At 36.7% G+C, this 17,678-nt stretch overlaps 1 protein-coding gene across 1 annotated transcript in view; it reads right to left on the reverse strand.

The window, feature by feature from the left end:
- Nucleotides 1-4,918: 4,918 nt before the first annotated feature.
- LOC125269751 (sacsin-like) overlaps nucleotides 4,919-17,678 on the reverse strand; it is a 61,935-nt gene continuing 49,175 nt past the window's right edge. The window contains exons 6-7 of the mRNA XM_048192713.1: nucleotides 12,788-12,876; nucleotides 4,919-12,691 (exon numbers count right to left, since the gene is read on the reverse strand). Coding sequence (XP_048048670.1) covers nucleotides 6,258-12,691; nucleotides 12,788-12,876 — 6,523 coding nt within the window. The 3' untranslated portion in view covers nucleotides 4,919-6,257. The remainder of the gene's footprint in view (nucleotides 12,692-12,787; nucleotides 12,877-17,678) is intronic.

Here is a 17,678-nt window from a genome sequence, read left to right on the forward strand (position 1 = left end):
CATGCGTGTTGAATGTTCCCTGTGTGTGTTCATATGCATGTAAATTGTTTGTTATTTGTATTTAATTTCTTTTAACCATTCTTACTTAAAATGTTTTACTTATGTGTGAGCTTTTAGACTGTGCAGGATAGGAATTAGGGTAATAACAGTGAATAGATGAAGAATTTTATTCAGGTAGCCAAGTCACAATTTGAAAAAACAAACAAATTCTGCTTAAATTTACATTATTTTTGTTTTTATTGCAATAGACTCAAATGGATTGTAAAGCACATACAACATCTGTATCACAGAATGATTGTGTGACTGTTAATTTTCTTTTTCTTTTTTTCTTCTTTTTCTTTTTTTTTGCAGTTCTGTCATTAAGATAATATTTGGTTGACACAGCTTTAATATTTTTTAATAAAAAAACAAGCTTGAATGATAGGCATAAAAATGATAGGCATAAACGTTTTGAATCTAAAGTCATTTTTAATGCAAATTTTGCAGACACCTTATCTAAAGCAACTTACACTGCATTTAAGATATACATTTTATTTAATGCATTCCCTGGAAATCTAACCCATGACCTTGTCATTACTCTACTGTTTGCTACAGGAATGTCCAATAATATAAATGTTGCATATAAATGTAAGCAAGAGGAGAACCAGAAATGGAACCAGAATTATCAAAACATGATTACAAAGAATTAAGAATTTCTAATATGTATGGTAGCAGTACAAAATGTAGTTCCAAATGTAGGTTCGGGAGGAACCTAAACATTCAGTCCTGTCAATCATCATTATGAGCGTATATAAGCAGCAGTCACTGCGTCGTCCCAGCAACAATTCTTCCAGCATCCCTCCTCCTCCCCATCCCTCCTCTTATTCTCCCTCTGCACAGTACGTACTGTTATAAGGGGGTTTAGCCCGGAGCTCGAGCAGAGCCTCGTTCAAGGACAGCAAGCCAAGTTTATTTTGCCATGCCAAGTAGGGGTGTAACGATTTATCGTAGTACGATATTTCGCGATGCAAACATGTTACGATATGCATCGTAGAGTGATGGCGATACTTTTACGATATGACGGCAGTTTAATCTTATTGGTTGAGCTGCCGACGTGACCTACTCTGCAAGGTGGCAGTGAGAGAAGCCGGTTGTCACCGCATATAAATGGTGTGTCTCAATCAGCTCTCTAGTTCAGTAAGTGTTTCGGGCACACATTGAATCTTGCAAGCAGGTTTAAACGTTTCTCATGTCAGTCTCTTGCATGGTCGCGTGAGAAAAGTCGTGGCTTTCTTTCACCGCAGTGCACAGCAACAGCTGTGCTCACAGAAAAGCAAAAGACGCTTGCGATGCTTTGCTTTAAGAAGTTCTGTGGGGCCGTTCACATAGGCCTATTGCGTCTTTTCCGCGTGCAAGTCAGTTATTTTTTTCAAATGTAGCCGCGCGGCAGGCGCGCTCATAATGGGATCAACGCGGTCGCGACGCGCATGCAATTCTCAACTTCTCAGAATGCCGCAAGCGCACCGCAGGTCGTGTGACAAGAATCAACCGATCAGCTATGGCCTTTCCGTAACAAAACATCAAAAGCTCAGCCGAACAGCTGATCATAGCTGTACATGGTGGTTTTTATATCTTATCTCCATCAATATATCTCGTAGCTAGTAAAACTAATACAAGGGCTAGAAATCATTTATCCTTTGCAGAAACATCCTGATCCTCTTGGAGAGCTCAGTTCATGGTTGCATAGCAACGACCGACGCCACGGGAGCGCAAGTGCTTTGGAAAGAAGGAGAAGCGGTGTGGCCGCGCCTTCCACGCGTTTTTAGACGGGATATGTGAACGGCCCCTATTCATAATTCTAAGTTCATGTTAAATTTAACATTTTTTTTTCAGTGACAGACAGCCCTATTCAACTGTTAATTTGAATACAGAAGGTTTTTATTAAACCTTGAAATGTGATCTTGTATGTACAATTATTGTAAGGAAAAATATTGAAATTTGTTCGTTTTTTGAATAAATCTTGTTTGAATTTCATTTTGTTTCATTTTGTTCAAAATATCGTGATACATATCGTATCGTGAACTCTGTATTGAGATACGTACCGTATCGTGACCTGAGCGTATCGTTACACCCCTAATGCCAAGCCAAATTAACCATTAAGACTGAATGAATATGCAAACTTGTGAAACATAAAGATCAGCATTGTTACTTGAAAATATCCACATGATTGCCTCATGAACATGACATGAGGCAATCATGAGGATGACATGAACATTTTTGTCAAATGACATGAACATTTTTTTCATTGGCATTTGTCAAGCAGAGGCTCAGAAGTTTTGAACATCTTGTTTTGTAATTGATCCAAGTCTGGTTGATGGGCAAAGGCAAATCACTAGTTCACTGACTATTCACTGGGTCACTGACTTCTGTCACTTTCACATGAGCTTATTTGAAGTTGTCTTTTATTTCATGCATTTTAAAATTGTATGGCATCCTCCTTGACTTGTATGGCAAAATTGTCTAAAATTTCTGAATGTGGTTGTTTTTAGTGAAAGATGAGATGACAACAGCATGTACAGTGGGTATAACAGGAAGTTCACCTTGGTTGAGTGATTAAGCATGAATTAATAAAGATCTACTTGCTTAAAATTATGAAGAAAATGCGAGTAGCCTGGATGAATTAATAATGATCTATTTGCTCAAAATTATAAAGGAAAAGAGAGAATAGTATGGATGCGCATGAATTATTAACGATCTATTGCTCAATTATAAAGAAAAAAGAGAGTATGGACCCGCATGAATTAATAATGATCTATTAGCTCAAAATTATGCAGAAAATGTGAGTATGGATTTGCATAAATTAATAAAGTTTATATCAAGGCCTTATGTCCGCTTTAAAGCATTCTCTGTGACGGTCGGGAAACCGCGACATGAATGGCTGTGTGCATTGTTCTTTTTGCCAAGAAAAAAAAAAAGGCTGATACAGTAAAAAGTGCTCAAAATGTGGCTTTTGTTAGGGCAGTGCGTCATATTTCAAGGACTTGTGTCCATTTTAACAAATTTAACTCTGTGGCATCCGAGAATCGCGCTGGGAAATGGGCTCAGTGTTGTCATAATGCCACGTTTAATGGTTCATGAAAAAACATTGGTACAGTAAAAATGATGAAACTTTGTATTTTGTTAGGGCAGTACACCATATTTATATTGTCCCATATAAAAATACTGGAACTGTAAAATGTAGGCGTACTAAAATTTCATATTTCACAAGATAAAACAACCTTTTATTAAACCACTTTGTCAGATTTAACGCATCCTTACAGGTGGCAGAGAAATGCTTATTTTCTTTATTCAGTTCTAACAGCAGAGCTGTTATTGCTCGTTATTGCGAGCAGAGCCATTGACATAAAGGACTTTAGATATAAAGGGAGGTACATGTTAAAAAAAAAATTAAAAAAAAAATTAGCTGGATTCATAGATGATCGGTCTAAGAAAGCCAGATTTTAGGCAAACACAGCGCTATTAGTTCATGTGCATCCATACTCTCATTTTCTTCATAATTTTCATGATCTTTATTAGTTCAGGTGCATCCATACTCTCGCCTTCTTCATAGGCAGTGATGTACAAATGAAATAGGTTATAGTATACACAAAAACCGGAAATTGTAACGCATGCTCATGCAATACATTTCTCATGCGTACGCAAAACTCTGTCATTTTTTTACTTTTGCAAAGGTCCCTTTAGGGGCTCCATAAGAACTCCATGTAATGGAACTGTTTTTTCATACCTCCCAGAGAACTTCTAAGAACTGCTGGTTTATAATTAATGTTAATGATGCATAATTTATAATTAATTCTAAAATGAAGGTCATGGTAACACACTAGCAATGACTGAAGTATTACCAAATCCTTCAGAAGGTTTTTTGGTTTTTGAGGTTTTTGTAAAGTATTGGATAGTAATGATTCAAGTGTTACTACATAATTCTAAAGGAACTACTAATTATTTGCAAGAGTAATCTAAAGTGAAGATCATGGTTACCCACTAGTGTAATTTCTTAAGTGTTACCAAAACCATCAAAAGGAATAACTACACCTAACTTTACAAACATGTACAAAAACCTCAAAGGTTTACAATGACAGTACAATGACAGTATTTACTAGAGTTATCATGTTTTTCTCTTTAGAACCATGACCTTCACTTTAGAATTAATTATACATTATGCATTATTTATGTTAATTATGAACCTGTATATAGTAGTTCTCAGTGAGGTATGAAAAAACAGTAGTTACTGATTAGCTAATAGTGAACTACCACATTCACCTGAGCTCTATTACTTACTAATTCATTCATCAGAGTTACTTGGGTTACACTTTATTTGGACCCACTTTATATTAAGTGGCCTTAACTACTATGTACTTACATTTAAATTAATCATTTGATACAATGCACTTATTGTGTACATACATGTTTTTACATTGTACTTATATTTTAAAAACACCTGCATGTAATTACATGTGTAATTAATTTCTGTAATTACATTTATAATTACACTGTTGACCCATCCCTTAACCCTTACCCCTACCCTTAAACCTACCCAAACCACCAAAGCTTTCCCTAACCTTACCCGTACCCCACCTCAATAGCTGAAAATGTGTTTTGCAATTCAATATGAACCCAATAAGTACATTGTACTTATTTTTTGATGTAAGTACATAGTAGTTAAGGCCACTTAATATAAAGTGGGACCCTTTATTTTACAGTGCCATAGTTACATTGTAATTACTCAAATTCTCAAGTTCTGAGTACTATTAATTAACTACATGTACTTACTGTACAGTTACAGTTAGGGTTAGGTTTATGGTTTGTTACTTGTAATTTACTGTTATTACTATAGTAAGTATATGTAGTAATGTATAACTACGGCACTGTAAAATAAAGTGTTAACGTTTTTTATTAGTTTATAGTAGTTACTGGAGTGTTAATATTGCATTACTCATTTGTTCCTGTGTAGTTATTCATTATTGATGGAACAGTATTCTGAAGTGTTTCCAAACAATGTTGTAAAACTTAGGCCAGTTGATTGTTCTCTGATTGATCTTTGTCTTAACCATGATGGGAGAGAAACAACACTGGAATATGAAGCTTCCAAGCTCAAGAACACTTGGCAATGTCTTGAATTACTCAGTTCTTCTCAATTTTTGGATTCAGAAATTTCACCTTGTCTCTTGGAGAAGAAGTTCGAGACAGGAAATGAATTAATGACTTCTCTGGATATTTTGAGAAGAGTCTGAATCTGATTATTCCATGGAGGAATCAAAGCATTTTCAGGGACAATTTGAAGGGACAGTGATGTAATGTTTTTCAGAAATAGCAGGAGTGTTTGTGAGTTGTCAGTCAAATGATTTGTAAAACTCCTAATTCGCTCTTCATCATATACCTTTGAACTGATCTCTGACTTGTTGGCTTCCTCCAGAGTGCGAAATGGTAATTTAATCAAGGTGCCATTGTAAGCTTTCTTGCTGTTTTGCACTGACAGATCACAATCAAAAATTCCTTCATAAGATTTAAACTGTCCAGGAAACCTTTTGTACAGTCGTTCCTGGAATGGGTCAAGTTTAATTCCAGGGTTTCCTTTGCTGATGTGCGTTTCCAAATGGGTGACATTTGGATCAAGTATGAGAAGGATTTTTCCACTTAAAATCGAGGGAATATCACTCACATGGTAAACAGCATTAAATCCAAGGCCAAACTTACTTTACCAATCATCTTGACTTTTTTTGTTTCTCCAATCTTCTTGTAAAAAAAAGCTCGTTGTTAAAGATCCAAAGGCATGGTCCATTACATAGAGCCATTCCATCATCAAAGAGGGTTTCAGGGGGATCTCTGTGTTTTCTGAGATCTAAGAGGAATTTACATGTGGTTGCCCTAGCATCCTCAGCATTTTGTAGGAGTTCTTTGATAATAAAATTTCATTGACCTATTCTTTAAGAATGTTTTTAATTCTTTGAGTAATTGGTTCAGATTGCCCACACTGTTCTATACCAAAGGAATCTTGCTCTGCTTGTATGAACTGAGGTTTTAAGGGGGACACCTGCAGTCAATTCTTTGTTTTATGTCATGAAGTATGTCTTCAATCTCCTCATCAGACAGTGTTTTCTTCACACCAAATTTTGTTAGCTGGTTTTCATATAGCAAAAATTATTTAGGCACTTTCATGATATAGGGGCTTAGATACAATTCAGGTGGATAGGCTAAAATCTACTGAACAAATAAACTCACTTTTATTCCATATCCAGTGGATGTTTTTTGTGTCCAGTACATCTGTAAAATTTATCTTGTTGTCTTACACAGATTTGTAAATATCGTGCAGCTGTAGGTGTATCCTTCTTCATGACTGAACACAGATGTAACAGGAGGTCAGCATAGAGTGGTGAAATGATGTTTACTTTCAGTGACTGGTTCCACTCTGTCTTCAGACTATCACCATCTTCTTTCCACAAGTCCCGTCTAGAAGAATCTACTTCAAAATTTGCATTCACATGAACTGGTAAACCAGTTTGTCCAGGTAAAGGCAAAGAACAAAATACCCTGCCAGTAAATTTGTGTTTAAATGAGCTTTTCCAACATGCAGCCAGAGCAGCTTGAGGAATTTTAAAATGATCTTGCTTGTTTTTTTGCTCATGGTTTTGTTTTGAGAAGCCAAAGCTCTCTGCAATGACCCACTGACTTTGTTCATTTCCAGATGAGATTTGCATGTCATAGATGGTTTTGCAGGGTTCTGCTGTTCCTGACATGAGGGATTCTCGAACATGTCTGTGAAAGTTTTCCTTGCTTACCATGTTCTTCTCTGTGAATTTCTTTTCAATAAGGAAACAACTTTTTGGTTGTTTTTCATCTTCACTGATCTCCCAGAGCTGTATTTTTGTGATGTGCTTCAAAAAGACAATTAGTACTTCAGGGTCTTCAGTCAAGGCACAGTAAAGTTCCTTCATGTCACGGTTTGTGAATTTATGTCCAGATATTTCAGATGTTCCCGCCATTTCCTCTGTCCTGAGAGGGAACCTAAACATGGTTCCAGAATTGAGTGCAAACATTTCTGGAAGAAAGGTATTATAAACATCCTCAAAATATGTTTTTAATTCATCATCAACTGACAACTTGCAGCCTGGGGACTGTTCTGTTACATCTTCCACATATTTTAGATTTGGATCAGAAATGCAGAGCCATTTGTCACCAGTCAGGATAGATGGACAATCTGTCAGATGATACACAGAATTGAAGCCAAGTCCATATTTTCCAGTTCTCCCTAAAGTGCCATGTTTTCCTCCTTCCCCCAGCTGCTGGATACCTTCCAGATCAGCATCAGAAAATGTTCTGTTGTTGTACACACAAAGAGCCGGTCCTTGAACCGATTCCCAGCTCTTTCCAAATATCTTTTCTGTCTTATGTTTTCTTTTGTCCCATACAAAGTGAATTTCTGTTGCCTGTGCATCATCAGCATTTTGAATAAGCTCTTTCAGAATATCCTTTTTAGATGGATATGCATCAATTATATTTTTTATTCGGACAGTTAATTTCTCAGTTTGTCCAAATTCTTCAGCATGAAAGGGAAACCCACTGACTAAATGACTCTTCAGAGTGTGGTGTCTTGTTGTCATTACACCAAAATGACAGGCCACAGGTCGAGGTATCAGATCATGGGTGAGCTTGACACCAGCTGCAATAGGCATCCATGGGCTGTCATTAAATCTCAGCTCTTTAGAAGATGTCAACACACCTCTCTCATCAGGTATGAGACAGTTTGTAGGCTTTTCAACTTTGATTTTGTAAAGCCCATTTGTGAGTATTGCGATACACTTACGGAGTTCTGACAAGGAGAGAGCATCAGATCCATATTGAGCCTTCATTTTCTCAAGTGCAGTAACAAATTGCTCTTTTGTGAATTGTTTGTTGACACCAATGCAGTCCCAGAGCCTCTCAAATTTGGAGAAGATGACTGGAAGCACATAGAGATATGGTTTCTCCTCAAATTCTATACTTCTGGCCACTAAACTCACATTTACAAGTGACCTCACATTTAAGTGATCCTCTATGAAAATGAATGGAAATGATTTTGCATGGCCAATAATGGGATCTGGATCTTTCTGTTCCAACAAGTAATTATTGAGATATTCATAGCAAGACTGGGCAATGTTTAAGAGATCCATCTCTTCAAATTCATTGCAGTGTTGGTGTGCTTGTAACAGCTGCTGAAGCACAGTCTCAACTGGTGGATTTGTCAGGACTCTTAATTTTTGGAGAACTGGATCATCATTGTGTATTTGAAGGGCTGAATGATCAACTGTGAATTCTGTCATGCTTACTAAATTGTGACAAATGTCACTGTAAACTTCACAGGGTTTTTTGAGAACATTTGCATTCTTGTTTTGCTGAACTAAAGGAACTACGGCAGGAAGGAATGGAATTTGAGACAGTGTTTGCCAGTGCAGAGAATTCACATCTTCTGTGGAGTCTTTCATTGACTCCAACAGGCACTGAAGACGTTTATGGCATTTAGATTGATCCTGTTGCCAAACACTGGATATCTTCTCTGCTCTTTCTATGATGTCCTCTAAAGGGAGGCGGTCACTCAGCATTCCCAAATCTGAAAGTCGTTGAATCATTTTTGGTGAGAGAAAGTCATTTGTTGTTCCTTCAAGAAAGCATCCTTCCTCAAGTTCGTACAAACAAGCCACTTTGCCAGAAGGATTCACAAGTTGCTTGATTAATTGAAGCTCTTTACATCTCTGTGTTGGAATGCAAGGGTATCTTTTCAGTAGGTCATCAACAGCAGGATCATTCAAGTCAATGGCATTCAGCACAAGAGTATTTCTGCTGTGTGTCTCCACAGCACTCAAGTTCTTAAAAACAATGTTGTAAAACTCAGGCCAGTTGATTGTTCTCTTTTTGATCATTGGCTTGAAGCCACAATCGATGAGACTCTGTCTTACCCATGATGGGAGAGAAACAACACTGGAATATGAAGCTCCTAAACTCAAGAACACTTTCATGACACTGTCTCGAATTACTCGGTTCTCATCAATTTTTTGTTTCAGAAATATCACATTGTCCATTGAACACCAATTTTGTCCATTGCTGAAAAGCTCCAGAGATTTGCCATTGGCATTCTGCACAACTGCTGAGTAGAATGACTCAACCATGGGTAAAAATGCTTTGCTTACCTTCTGTGTGTTAGGCCAGAATGTATGGAAGGAATAGTTCTGGATATGTCCATTTTGGGCCATTTTCTTCAGCTCAAGCAGTGTAGTAATGTAGGCAGAGGTTACGGCATCTTTCAGTAAAGCTTTGTTCCACTCAGACTTCACTCCTTTTTCCCATAGACCTTTCCTATTTTCTGCGACTGCAAATGATCCATTGACATGGACTGGAAGACCTGTCTCAATTGAAAGAGAAAGAAAGCAAAAAGCCTGGCCAAAGAGATTTTCATCAGGGGACCATATGTTAGTTTCATCAGTTTTTGCCTCTCTCTCCCTCTGCCTCTCCCCTCTCAAAGGTACAGCTATACCTCCAATTGGAATTGAAAAGGCATGTTCTTCTTCATTTTTTTTGTGGAACATTTGAAAAGAATCATCTGTCCCATAACATGAGTACAAAAGCCAGTACTGGGTGAGGGATTTCTCTGAGTGCTCTTGAACTATTTTAACAATGTGTGCTCTCTTGAAATCAATAATGTTGCATTTGATATCACCATTTCTGAAGGTGTTCTCGACCTCTTGGAGAAGTGTGTCATTCGAGACAGGAAATGAATTCATAACTTCTCTGGATATTTTGAGAGGAGTCTGAATCTGATCATTCAATGGAGGAGTCGAAGCGTTTTCAGGGACAATTTGAAGGGACAGAGATGTGATGTTTTTCAGAAATAGCAGGAGTGTTTGTGAGTTGTCAGTCAAATGATTTGTAAAACTCATAATTTGCTCTTCATCATATACCTTTGAACTGATCTCTGACTTGTTGGCTTCCTCCAGAGTGCGAAATGGTAATTTAATCAAGGTGCCATTGTAAGCTTTCTTGCCGTTTTGCACTGACAGATCACAATCAAAAATTCCTTCATAAGATTTAAACTGTCCAGGAAACCTTTTGTACAGTCGTTCCTGGAATGGGTCAAGTTTAATTCCAGGGTTTCCTTTGCTGAGTATGTGCTTTTCCAAATGGGTGACATTTGGATCAAGTATGAGAAGGGTTTTTCCACTTAAAATCGAGGGAATATCACTCACATGGTAAACAGCATTAAATCCAAGCCCAAACTTTCCAATCATATCGACTTTGTTTTCCTTCGACGCTGATCCCACTTTGACAATGTTTCTCCAATCTTCTTCTGAAAAAAGCTCATTGTTGAAGATCCAAAGGCATGGTCCATTACAGAGGGCCATTCCATCATCAAAGAGTGTTTCAGGGGGATCTTTGTGTTTTCTGAAGTCAAGGAGGAATTTACACGTGGTTGCCCTAGCATCCTCAGCATTTTGAAGGAGTTCTTTGAAAATGTCACTTTCTTCATCATACTCTTTAAGAATGTTTTTAATTCTTAGAGTAATTGGTTCAAATTGCCCACACTGTTGTGTTCCAAATGATTTTACGTCTGCTTGTAAGATGCGAGTACTTAATAATGGGACTTTCAACCATCTTGCAGTGGTGGGCAGAACTTCTTCATGAATGGCATAGATCTCCTCTTTGTCTTGTTTCAGGTCATCAAGTCTTTCGGCACTGATGTCACAGAAGACTGTTTTTGACAAAGACTGCAGAGTAAAGTTTTGATTTTGTGCCATAACAGGCACAGGGGTACTGTCTTTTAAAAGCTTCTCATTCTTTCGCATCCAATCAAGAATGGCAATTGACACTTTAAGTTCTGTCTTTTTTCCATAAGGAGGACACCTGCAGTCAATTCTTTGTTTTATGTCACAGAGTATGTCTTCAATCTCCTCATCGGACAGTGTTTTCTTCACACCAAATTTTGTTAGTAGATTTTCAAATTGCAAAAATTCTTTAGGCACTTTCTTAATGTAGGGGCTTAGATCCAATTCAGGTGGATAGGCTAAAACTATATCTCCTGGACAGACAAACTCACTTTTATTCCATATCCAGGGGATGCTTTTTGTGTCCAATAAATTTGTGAAATTTCTCATGTTGTTTTGCATGAATTTGTAAATATCATGCAGCTTGTGTTTAAACTGAAAATCTGAATTTGGGTTGACCATTGATCTCAGTGCAGTGAGGTTCTCCAAGACTTTTTCAGCAGGAGGGGGCTCATAAAGTCCAAGATTTTTGCAGACATGTTCTGTTAGCTCAGATGTAAGTGGCATTGCATATCCAACAATTGAAGAATACTTTGAATCCCTTACTTCAGCTGGCTTAAAGAGACCTCTCTTAGGATCGTTACAAATGCTTCCATTCAAGAACTTTGGCTTTTCACAGGGAACCCACTGTCTTTGCTTCAGCTCTTCTATCTGCCCCTTGGTGAATTTTGAAAGGAAATCATTCTCATTCAGGACTCGAACAAGAGTATGTGCTTTTTTGATTGCCTTATCTGGTGAGTGGTCACAAAGCTTTTCGATATGATTTATGACTTGGAGTATTTCTGCTGTTGATATTTCTTTTTGCTCTGTCTTCAGGCCAAGGCGTTGCAAACTCTGAAGCATTTCTTGGGTCTTTGTGTAAAAAGGTGGGGGAAAGAAATCTGCCTCAAAAAGATCCAGAAATGTCCCGTTTCTTGGATCAAAAACATCTGAAGCTTGTTTGTGATCTCCCTGAGTTGTCTCAATAAATTTGAGACTTTTGGTTTTCATGAGCAGCTGCTCACTTTGTGAGAGTAGAATGCTACCATTATTCAATATCCAGGTCATTACTGTCTGTTTATCACTTTTTTGGAAAGAGGCTGTCTCAATGCAGTCAACCAAACGAACAGCCACCCTAGCTGCATCTAAGAGTTCAATATTCAGAAGAGTCAGAAGTCTGCACTCAGCTTCATTTGCACACTGTACAATGGTCTCAGGCATTGGCAGATTATTTGGAATGGCTGGATTGGTGGTTGAAACAAATGCTTGCTTTGATTTAACTGTAACATATTTCCCAGACATCATTCTGAAGATTGGCAACATGGAAAGCAAGTTCTTTTCAGCATTTGAGAGAGAATCCAAAGAAGAGAGGTACATTTTCAACTCCTCTATTTCCTGTGATGAAGCAGAGGCAATGCCTTTGATGACCTGATCTCGGTGTGAGTTCACAAAGACTTGTAGGACACTTCTTGGTGAAGCTGGAAGAACATACCTCTCAATGTCATGATGTTTAAGACACTCATCTCTTTTTATGACTGTACACCCCACCATCCTTAACACTTTCTGAACATGATCTGACAAGCTAGACGCTGTGCTACTCTGAAAAATCAAAGTTGTGTTACTCTGCAACTTTGCTAACAATATAGAATCGCCTGAACTGTGTAGTGGCTCCAGTGGTATTAAAGGAATGTCAATAAAGCTGTTTAACTCATTCCATTCAGTGCTAAGAAACTTCCAGAATTCAGCCAGCCAGCTCTTTGGTGGATGATGATTTTCTGCTGTTTTCCATGTCACATGACCTTGGAATTCCTTCCAATCCATAGGTAAGAGCTTCTTGGTGAGTGCAACAACATGATTTGCATCCAAATTGATTATGTTGAATGTGCCTGAAATAAATTAGACCAAATTTCACAAATACGAAAAATATTAATTTCATATCATTATAAACATTCCCAATGAAATAAATGAAACAATTTTCTTACTCTTTGTTGCTAGTTCCCTCAGTTTCTTAGTGCAAAAATGGCTCAGATCATTTGGTAAAAACCTTTCTTTACAAAATGGCAGCAATGTTCTAAACAAAGAAAAAACAAATAGTATATTAGTACTTTGACAACACAATATAAGGGTGCTTCTGCATTTATGAGCACTTTTGACTCTCCCAATTTAAAAAAAAAAAAAAAAAAAAAAAAAAAAAATCAACTTCTATGAATTTCAATTTTAACCATCATAGTCTGTAATATATGGAAGTAAATCAATGCCAAATGTTTTTGAAATAAAAAGCTTGTTGAATTTCACTAATTGAAAACTATGCATTACATTTACTGTGCTTGTATTTAGATGAATTGTATTTTTAAGGCTTGCATTTTTATGGGCTGAAATTCAACATGGTCGTATATTTAAGTTGTGAATATTTCAATTAAAAACATTTCACACACATTTTTATTATTAATTCAATAATTTATATTCACCTTTCAGATTTCACTTTCAAAATATTCATTCTGTTTAAAAATACAACCTATAAAATTCGACTGCCAATTTTCAGTCCATTTTATTTCACTTTACAAATTCAGTGTTTCAAATTCAGCAGAAAATTCAACATTTCACATACGGGGAACTGCAGGAAAAGCAGTAGAGTACCGATGCATGTTCTCCATCTGCTGTTAGTCTTCTACACCAGCAGGTGCCGCTAGCGGCTGTTTACAAAGATGAGCAATGGCTAGTAAGTCATCATTCATTCATAAAAACGGATTTACAGAATTAATGTGTGATGATTATCAGGGCCAGTATACATGCTGAAAAGCTGATAAAGACACAAAAGCTACATTTATGTTTAATTCAGTGTCTTTATGGTCACTTTCCCTGTGTAGTCTACATAAGCAGCTTTCTCTCCAGTGAACGGGATTATAACGTTATTGCTCGATGCTGATGTACAGATCAAACATTAAATCTGAGGTAGACATGCATTTCTCTCTGTTGTTACAGATCACAGCGCTGTGTTGTAATACTAGGGTTTCCCTCATTCGTCATAGGATTCCCCTGCCATCAGGACATATAAAACTCTTAAAACAGCTTAATTGACTCATGAACTAACAATGAACTGTATATTTACTGGTTCAGGGGTTTTCAAACTTTTTTGTCAGCCGAACCCCTTTGACCCAATAATTTACTTGAAGTACCCCCTAAGATTTTAAGTATATTTCAATAATTTAATGGCACATTTGTATGTTTACTTCAAAAAACATTGATTATTAGTATCCTTTTTAAAGTAATCAGTATTTTACATTGCTACGGTTATTACACATTTAAACTTGGGACGTGACAGCGGGGAAATTTTCCTAACGTTACCTGTTTAATCAACAACACTGGCGGGAGCTTTTAGAACGCTAATTTAAAAGTGAAAGTAAAATGCTCACGTCCGCACAGGCAACGCATTTTAATGATTGGTTCATCATTAATATTAATGAAAAACACAACAAAACATATGAAAAACTCACTTAAGGCGCTTTTACATTTCGCTTTGAAATCAAATCTTCCTCCATCATCTTGTCAGTCAACGGTGAGGCGAAATGGGCGAAGTGAGGTGAGATGTACTGTGACTCGTTCAGCCCACGCTGAATTGAGCAGACACGTTCAGTTCTGTAACTGAATGGTCACATGACGTGCAGAATAAAGAAAATTATATTTTTTGTCAGCATGTTTTTTTAATTTTTTTATTTGAATATTATTTAGTATATTTGTTTGATTTTTAACAATTTAATTAGAATTTAATTAATTGCTTGTCATCAATGTACGAACCACCTGCAATTCCCTTGCAAACCAGTTTGGGAAACCCTGAACTAGTTAATATAAAGTGTTACCTTTTATTTTAATAAACATCAAAAATCTAAAAGTTTGCATCATACCTGACACCTAGATGAACACTTTACAGTTGGTTTTGTGACTATAAGTAATTCTCTTTAAACGCTATTGAAGGTAGAAATGCTAATCCCAATGTCGTAACTTTAGAGACGGTCCCTAAATTTGTGAACATCAAACGTTCAGCGTCAAACCAACTTTATGCCAGTATCTGCTTCCTTGGAGCCTATATAGTATAACCTACATCACAAATGAGGTGCGAGTTTGGTCTTTTATATCACTGTACGAGTCCATTAAGCTGTGTTAAAGGTTTTATATGTCCTGATGGAAGGGGAATCCGATGTTGTATGAGAGAAACGCTAATATTACAACACAGCGGCGCAATATGAAGTTAAGGAAACTAAACAACAGAGAGAAATATATGTCTAACTCAGATTTAACGTTTGATTTGTACATCAGCATCGGGCAATAACATTATAATCTCATTCACTGGAGAGAAAGCTGCTTAGATGCAGGGAAAGCAACCATAAAGACACTGAATTAAACATAAATGCAGCTTTTGTGGCTTTATCAGCTTTTCTGCATGTATACTGGCCCTGATAATCATCACACATTCACTTACCGCTTGCTCTAATTCTGTAAATCCGTTTTTATGAATGAATGATGATTTACTAGCCATTGCTCATCTTTGTAAACAGCCGCTAGCGGCACCTGCTGGTGAAGAAGACTAACAGCAGATGGAGAACATGCATCGGTACTCTACTGCTTTTCCTGCAGTTCCCAGATGTGAAATGTTGAATTTTATGCTGAATTTGAAACATTGAATTTGTGGAAGCGAATTTGTAAAGTGAAATAAAATGAACCGAAAATTGGCAGTCGAAATTTTATAGGTTGTATTTTTAAACAGAATGAATATTTTGGAAGTGAAATCTGAAAGGTGAATATAAATTATTGAATTTGAAATAATGAAAATGTGTGTGAAATATTTTTTAATTGAAATATTCACAGCTTAAATATATGACCATGTTGAATTTCAGCCCATAAAAATGCAAGCCTTAAAAATACACTGCATCTAAATACAAGCACAGTAAATGTAATGCATTTTTTTTTCTTTTTCAATTAGTGCAATTCAACAAGCTTTTTATTTTAAAAACATTTGGCATTAATTTACTTCCATAGTAATACATATAAAAATGTACACAAAATTGAATGTAGACGTTATGATTTTAATCTGGAACAAGTTTATTTTTTACAGTTTGTGTCAGTAAGGGCACAATGCTATTGATGCATGTTAATAATGTAACCTTAACATTAGGTTACTATAAAAACAGTAACAGACAAAAACAGAAAGTAATTTGTCAAAGCGGTATTGCAGGAAAGATTGGGTTAAACTGATTTTTTTTTTTTTGTTTTTTTTTTGTTTCAAAAACTAATAATTTTATGAACTTATATTATAACAACAAACTAATTTGAGGTTTTTTAGTGGAGTACCACACATCTGTGAGGCCCCCCTGCACCAGCAGTGACGTCATGTATGAAAATTTGTTGTTTGTCGTGCACCTGCTACTGGCCATCTTCCCCGCTCCCCCCCAAGGAACTTCAGTAATTGCATACATGTTATAAATATGCAGTTATCATTGTATTGATGCTTACAATATTATTAACATTACATAATGTAACTTTGATATGTAGGTATATAGGCTATGCAACCAAGTTTTTTTAGCTGAACTAAAATCCTGGCAGGAATAATCTTATATGAACTTTTTGCAGCAAAACATGCCTCTGCTCCAATTTAATTGTTTAAAAATAGCAGGAGGTTACTTCAAGGTTCCTTTAGAAGAAAATCATTTTTATTAGGGGTTCAAAAACTGATTGTAAGTGAAGGGGTGCTGTAAAACTGATAGTGCAGCCCAAACCGTAAGGCCTAGAGACTTGAAACTTTGTCAGATGATAGTACAGAATTTGAGGAGAGGTTGACAGAGTATGACCCCAGTCGGCCAATAGGTGGCAACCAAAAGATGAAAACTGCTAATAACTCCTAGACCGTTTGTCCTAGAATCAAGTGTTATCATTGGATAACACTTAGAATCCTTGGCTCAAGACGAACAAAACATATATCCGATTTCTTTTACGCGTGGAAAAAGGTTCCGGCATTTTGAATTTTGTCCAAAAACTACTTTTGCGAACTAGTCCTAGGATTGTTCTCTGGAGTCTTAATATTAAAAGTTATCAAAAAAAAAAAGTTTAAATTTAGTTTCACGGTTACTAAGGGGCACCAAAACAGCTGTAACTATGCAACCGTTAGGCCGATTGACTTGAAATTTGGCATGTAGTGTCTTGGTCCAAGGGGGCATGATTGTCTATGAGGACATTGGTGTATCTCAGTGGGCATGGTCCTAGAGGTCTATAAGAATTTTGAAAGAAATCGGCCACAAGTTGGCGCAAACGAGTTTTACACCTCAGTAATCATGTGGTGTTTCACAAATCCACACAATATGCATATAATTTGATAGATCTCCTCTTGTCGAACAACTTTGCCTCAAGAACTAATGCTGTCAATCAAATTGTTCATTAATAACATACTTTGGCGGACTAGTCCTAGTTTTTTCACTCGATCGGAACGAAACCAGTGTAGGACAATTCTATGGACTCTCTAGATCAATCATTATCAAAAAAAGTTGAACTTTACCCTTTGGGTCACAATAACTTGGTCATGACCAAAAATGGGCATGGCTTAAGTTTAAGTTTATTTATTTTTAAAGCACCTTTAAAACAGCTACAGGACTGACCAAAGTGCAGTACATAAGTAAGAAGTAAAACAAACAAAGCAAAAGCAAAGATTAACAAGTATCAAAGGCTAAATGAAATAAATTAGTTTTAAAAAGATATTTTAAAACTGATAAGGAAGGAGCTGCTCTAAGATGGACAGGCAAGCTATTCCACAGTCTCGGCCCCACCACCGAAAAGGCTCTATCTCCTCTGTGTTTTAGCCTTGAACAAGGGACTGAAAGTAAGTTA

The sequence above is a fragment of the Megalobrama amblycephala genome, linkage group LG6 (assembly GCF_018812025.1).
Source record: "Megalobrama amblycephala isolate DHTTF-2021 linkage group LG6, ASM1881202v1, whole genome shotgun sequence".
NCBI lineage: Eukaryota > Metazoa > Chordata > Actinopteri > Cypriniformes > Xenocyprididae > Megalobrama > Megalobrama amblycephala.